Genomic DNA, 7,236 nt, shown 5'->3' on the forward strand with positions numbered 1-7,236 from the left:
TCTCCTGAAAAAAATGTTAATTGAATATGGCCTTCATAAATCTGTAATTGAGCTGAGAATTCATGAGACCTATTCTCTTCCAACAAGTCTTCCATAGATCACTGCATAACTATCTCTAATAACTGGTTCTGAGTATCTTAAGGGACATGTGATCTATCCCCTCCACGTTCATCCTAGTGGGATTTTTCAGTAGAATTTAATGACTGATATTCATTAGTAAGAGAATTTTTAGAAAGAAATGAGAAATTCCTTGGAAAGTTCAGAAACTAATCACTTACATGCCTACGTTGGAAGAACTATAGTGTTTTTAATTAAGACTGGAATGATCTCATACTTTGGACCAAGCAGTTTTTCATTGGATAGGTCCCAGGAAGGTCTCCTATAAAGGTCAGATCAGATTATGATCAGTAAGGAAAGAGCATTAGGAGGGAGGCAATGATATAAGGATCCCCTTCTATGAACATTCTATGGTATCCTAGAGAGCTCATGGAATCCCCCCTCTGATGTCAGTACTATATAGCAACACTAATTACTGTTAGGGTATTCAATATCTGCATAAAAGACTCTTTCACAGGCAGGTGAGCAAGGTTCAAAGATCTATGTATGAGAGAGAACTGGACTTCATGAGATGCAATTTTAGCACAAAATCTTGCTCTTCATGAGTGTTTAAATATCCAGGTTAGGAAAACTGGGTTCTGATAATGCCAAATTACATTGGCCTCTGTTGGTTATGTCCTTTTACTTTTCTTTCACCATCTGGCCATTTCTTTTGTTAAACTGTCTGGGTATCTGGGACTTGATCAGTGCTCTTTGGATACAAATAGTGTAGTGTGACCTGGATTCCAGAAGACCTCCTGGGAGTCAGGAAGTGCTCTATCTGGTTAGGGCATGCCTTCAATGTCTTTGCTTGGTACAACCATCGTATATCCCACTGTCTCTGGTTTAGGCAGATCTAATAGGAGCCAAGTTGGCCTTGGGGTCTTGGGAAGGCATATTGATCTTCAATAGTTTCAGTTGCAGGTGCAAACTGGAAAGACAATAGTACTCAGGAAGAGCTCGATAGATACCTCATGTGCTTATCTCTGTTGAGGTCCAAAATGATGTGGGTATTCAGCCAAAGGGCTCACCATGTTCCTAATTATGGAAGAGCTTCTGTTAGACAGGTAGGTTGGTAGGGCTGGGAGGTACACCCTGCTTTCATAAGTTCAGACTGCAGAGGTCCTTCAGGTGTAAAATTTTTATATAATATTGAAATTCTATTTTTGATATTCAATATTAGTTCATATAGTTATGTATATGGGACAATGAAGATTGGAAGGGAAATTGGACCCTTTATTGTAAGCCTAGTTTTATGGAATAAGGGGTTTTACGGGGACACCTTGGAAGAATCACATTCAACAATCCTGCATGTACATTGAGTGTTAGTGAAGTAATATGTCATGCCAATTATGATGCATTGGGTTAAAAATCCTGTGTGTAAACAATCTACAACATGTCAGATTTAGTCTCATTAGAATAAGTTGAGTTTTCTACAAAAATCATTTAAATTAAAATAAACTGAGATGTTATTTGTAATGAAACTGAAATTATATTTGTTGGAGCATGGATGTATAATGGGCATGACATTGCCTTGCAATTATCTGTGGTTCATGAATACCATTTTTGCTATTGCATATATAATTCATGAAAGAGGAAGTCTTTTCATCCATATAGATTGATGAGTGCAGATATTCAAAAGTGCTTCAATGCTTTGTATAAATCATACTTCTGTGCCATATCAAACCTTGTTTCAAGTGATTGAAGAAATACAAATCAGTATCTGATTAATGGGGAAAACAGGATAAGAATGGTTTACTAATAAATGACATCAAAATTTCATGAAAATACAACAGCAACACTTCTAAGATTATTCTCTGACAGAAAATAGGATAGAAGCCATCATATGTTCCACATAGCATGACATGGAATCAGGTATCTGATTTCAAGAAGAAATAAAGGGACAAGCAACTGGAAAGAAGCTAAGGAATATTATGTGTGAAACATAGAAGAAAACTTTGTTATATAAACCCATAAAGTATTGTAGTGGATATCTTACCCTACAGAATAACTTAAAGGAAGAAAAGAAACCAAAGATTCCCTTGATAATCAGAAAGGACACGATGATGTGTGCTGTTCTTTCTTTCCACCAAATCAAGTACATAACATGAGCTTTAGGCAAAAAGAAAAGAAATTTTAAGAAATACTATTTGTGTTCCAAGCCTCATGGAGGATGTCTCTGCAGTAAAGCACATGGAGCCTCACCTCTAAATCTGGGCATACCCAAATTCAAGATTATTAAAGACTTGAATATTTGACCTGTAGTCTTGTTTTAATGAGTATGGTATGGATTCCACTCCATTGCTCATGTGCACCAATGACTTCCAAAAGACTGCCACAGCCTAGGATGGCATTTGAATAGCAATCACAGAGGAGTGAAGGGTCAGCCTCCATGCACATTCCCAGTGAATTTGACATGGTATTAGCACCAGGTATATAACAATTATAGAATATGACAACAGAACACTTAATTTACCCAATCTATAGGTTTGCAAAAGTACTGAAACAAATTTACCCTGAAATAGTCATAATTCAACCAAAGAATGAAACAAATGTTTATTCATAGTAATAAAGATAGTAAAATAATTTCCATAGCATGATTTTATTATAATCCAGTGACATACTAACCATTCCAAAATTGGAGTTTAAGACTCACTTAATTCAGTATGGATATTTTGAAAAAAAAATAAGGTAGTTAAAAAAATTACAAGTCAAATCAATGCTTCATCTTTGTCACTCATTGAAATCTAACCAAATTACATAAGTTAGCTTAACAGCATACATCTTTGTTGTTGAAATATAATCCAAGATAGAAATATTTCAAAACAAATGCCAAGTAGAAGTAAATGAAAAGTATGAGGTATATGCTAACATTAGCAATAAAATTCTACCTCTTAAATGACACCTAAATTCTTTCCTTTGAGCAAAATATATGAAATTAGTCTCTAACTTCTTAATGAGGTGTGAGCGAACATCAACCAAAGAAATGTTTCATCAAATGTCATTGACGCCCAGGGACTGATTATCAGGAAAGAGATCAGCATATNAGTGAATGTCTGCACAGGTACTGATACTGGACAGGATGGGTGTTGAATCTTTAAAAACCCAGGCATTTTTTGGATTTAGCATAATGTCGTGTTCTCCAGATGGCAGGAATCATAGGAAGTTTGAGGAGATTTTGTAAAAATAAGTAGCATACAATAGTATATGAACAACAGAGAGTATGGTAACTCCAGGCTCAATGTTACATGTGAGACTGCCCTTCCCTAAATTAGACAATGTGTTACATAATGTTCCATGATTAAACACAACATCTGAATGATATGGAACTTTTATGACCTTTTCAACTTTTGTCACGCTAAAGAAGTTCTGATGTAATCCATTGTGTTTGTACATAATGGCTGTTGACACATGGTCTGGTCCGAGCTATGAAGGAGAAAACTGTCCTTGGGATTTTCGCTATGCATATGAATGCAATCATGGCCCCTGAGGGTAGAAAAATAATCTCAAAACATGTTTTCAAAAATATGTTGATGAAAACTTTTCAGACCTCAGATGTAGAGCCTGAGGCCAGAATTTTCCCTATGTATCTAGGGAGCCTGACATAGGACAAATGGAAAGGAACTGTGAATATAATAAGTGGATCTCCAGACAGCAGTAGCCTTAAAACAGACACATAGGTATAACTGTGTGTGTGATGTCTTTCTACATCAGAAACAGATTTCACAACAGCTCCATCTTAGATGCTAGCAGACATGAAGCAGCTCTGTGCTTTCACTATTTCATTTTTGTTTCTGAAGTTTTCTCTCATCTTGTGCTGTTTTACTGANCCAAGTTGCTTTTGGAGGATAAAGAATAGTGAAGATAATGATGGAGATATGCAAAGGGAATGTCATTTTTACCTTGGGGCAGTTGATAAACCAATTGAAGATAATTTTTATAATTCACTTTTAAAATTTAGGTAAGTCATTAACATTTTTTCCTGTGTCAATGTCATTAGTTAGAAACATTTAGCTGTATATACAAACTGTGGGTTCTGTTCTCTTTCTCACCATGTAACTTTAAGAACCCCTGAAAATTAATTATTATATCAATCACTATTTTAATACTTTGAAATGTGTCACAGTTTAATATAGTTTTAATACATTATGCTCCAGTTCACAATCCTGGACAATGAGAAAGTCTGGATTCTCTCTTTTGAGTCTTTGTTGACAGTATATGTTAAAAGATATCTCTTCATCTGCCTTGAATTCACAATCCCCATCTTTGTCAAGAACTCAATATGAAAAACTGCATCACTGCCTATATTCAATTGTCTGCCAATGCCACATGTATGATCATGCATCTAAATGCCTTCATAAAAGTGTTATCTGTTTCAAACAGATGAACATACATTGTTTCATTGAAATATTTGTGTATGTGTTGGTCTACTATACCTGGTTAAATGTATAACATTACTTATATACTTGTGAAAATACATATACTTAACTTTAAAATAGTCTTTAAATGAGCCTCATACTGCAATTCTGGATTTGATACTGAATGTGGAAAAAGAATGCTAGTCTCATATTCTGTTACCAGAATAATCTTTTTATCCAATTACACAAATGCACAGGGACAGATTAGGCTTATTATCACTATCAGATAGATGGTCAATATTTCTATTACTTACTCAATAAATTTAACATTATTTAGTAGTTAATATATATTCACAATTCCTTTCCATTCATCCTATGTCATGTGCCCTGGATACATAGGGAAAATTCAGGCCTTAATCTCTACATCTGAGGTCTGAAAACCTAAATCTAGGAGAATCATTGTACTTTTTGTGGAAAAGAACCTGCCCTCAATGTGGCTATTAGGTCTGAGATCCAAAGTGTGAGATGTTATCATTTGTGGCTGCAGATCATGAGGGAAAGAGTGTTGAAACTTTTAGCTAATCAGTGTGCCTGCGACTTCTTTCTTTCATAAACGAAGGTTTCCTGTGCTTTTCTGTCTTTGGCTCTCATCCCATCTCTCATTAAATTTTTTGTCTGATAACAAAGAAATACATTTTTCAATTGGTAGCCACAGTACACTGTACACTCTGATAGTGATAGTTGCTTCATATTATTATCCTTCTGTGTTAGGTGAGTAGGAATTTCATTTCTGATGTATTCTGAATTTTCCCACATCTCATTGCAAAAATTGTAGAAATTCTCATTGATGACAATTTTTTAAACCATAATAAGTTTTAAAATTACAAATATATGAACTGTGTCAATATACTTTTCTGGACTAGAAAAAACTTCACGCTGAACACTTAATTAAAATATATAAATTTTAGCAAAAGACTACGTTTGTTGTCTTTACTCCTGATGAGAGGTAATAGCGAATAATAACAGATGAACTGCCAACTGTGCTGAGGCAGAGAAGATCTCTGTGCTCAGACATAACTTAAAGGACCTCAAAGTATTAGGAAGACTGAGGTATTTAAAGAAATCTCATAAAATTTTAACAAAAATAGAAATAGTAAGAACACATTAAAAGGTAACATTAACTTGATATGTACAAGACCCTAAAGGATAATATTCCAGTCATATGGTATATTGTATCATTGTATATATCTTTAAATGGATAAATACAATTAAATAAAATATATCTTAAAATAATTAGTCTGGCCATGTGGTGGTGGCTCACGCCTTTAATCCCGGCACTTGGGAGGCAGACTTAATATATCTCATATTACAAACTTTACAGCATTTGAAATTTTATAGTTCAAACATCTCCCTTAATCATCACTATGCCTTCTTTTAGAATTGCAGCAAGTGAATATGAGTTTCTTCTGGTAATGTTTTTTGCTACTGATGAGATCAACAAGAATCCTTATCTTTTACCCAACATAACTTTGATGTTCTCCATCATTGGTGGAAACTGTCATGATTTATTGAGAGGTTTGGATCAAGNATATACACAAATAAATGGACGTATGAATTTTGTTAATTATTTCTGTTATTTAGATGATTCATGTGCCNTAGGTCTTACAGGACCATCATGGAAAACATCCTTAAAACTGGCAATGCATTCTTCGATGCCACTGGTAAGAATTTGTGACAATGAATGGGTTAAGAACATTAAATTGCATTTATAGGTGCCTACAAGAAAACGTGGAGAGAATGCATTTGTGAGTGTGCTACTACACAAACACACACGCATACACACCCATCATATATATATATATATATATATATATATATATATATATATATATGTATATATATATACATATATATAGATGAATTTAAAAATCACTTCATAGATGTACACTGCAAACTGGGTAAAACTGTGTTCTAGGAATTTCAGACTTGTAAGGAATAGTCTAGAATCTAATGGGAATAATACATGATATGTATAGTACAATCTTACTGTTCTTAACAGGAGTTCTGGAACGTGAGTAGCATTACCTGTATATGAGCCCAAACATCCTAATAATCATATTTCTCACTGGAAGTTTCTTCCTCTCTTCTACATCCTTTAGGTTTTCTTTGGATCATTTAATCCTAAACTACGTGACCATGACCGGCTGCACCATGTCCATCAAGTAGCCACCAAGGACACACATTTGTCCCATGGCATGGTCTCCTTGATGTTTCATTTTAGATGGACTTGGATAGGACTGGTCATCTCAGATGATGATCAGGGTATTCAGTTTCTCTCAGATTTAAGAGAAGAAAGCCAAAGGCATGGGATCTGTTTAGCTTTTGTTAATATGATCCCAGAAAACATGCAGATATACATGACAAGGGCTGCAATATATGATAAACAAATTATGACATCTTTAGCAAAGGTTGTTATCATTTATGGTGAAATGAATTCTACACTGGAAGTAAGCTTTAGAAGATGGGAAGATTTAGGTGCTCAGAGAATCTGGATCACAACCTCACAATGGGATGTCATCACAAATAAAAAAGAATTCACCCTTAATCTCTTCCATGGGACTATTATTTTTGCACACCACAGATTTGAGATTCCTAAATTTAAAAAATTTATGCAAACAATGGACACTGCCAAATATCCAGTAAATATCTCTCATGCTATATTGGAGTGGAATTATTTTAATTGTTCAATCTCTAAGAACAGCAGTAAAATGGATCATATTAC

The 7,236-nt window shown here is 34.5% G+C and overlaps 1 protein-coding gene across 1 annotated transcript in view; it reads left to right on the forward strand.

Annotated features, from left to right (window-relative positions):
* Positions 1–3,851: 3,851 nt before the first annotated feature.
* LOC110309711 (vomeronasal type-2 receptor 116-like) overlaps positions 3,852–7,236 on the forward strand; it is a 29,770-nt gene continuing 26,385 nt past the window's right edge. The window contains exons 1-3 of the mRNA XM_021182440.1: positions 3,852–4,057; positions 5,893–6,175; positions 6,614–7,231. Coding sequence (XP_021038099.1) covers positions 3,852–4,057; positions 5,893–6,175; positions 6,614–7,231 — 1,107 coding nt within the window. The remainder of the gene's footprint in view (positions 4,058–5,892; positions 6,176–6,613; positions 7,232–7,236) is intronic.

The sequence above is a fragment of the Mus caroli genome, chromosome 14 (assembly GCF_900094665.2).
Source record: "Mus caroli chromosome 14, CAROLI_EIJ_v1.1, whole genome shotgun sequence".
In the NCBI taxonomy this organism is placed as follows: Eukaryota; Metazoa; Chordata; class Mammalia; order Rodentia; family Muridae; genus Mus; species Mus caroli.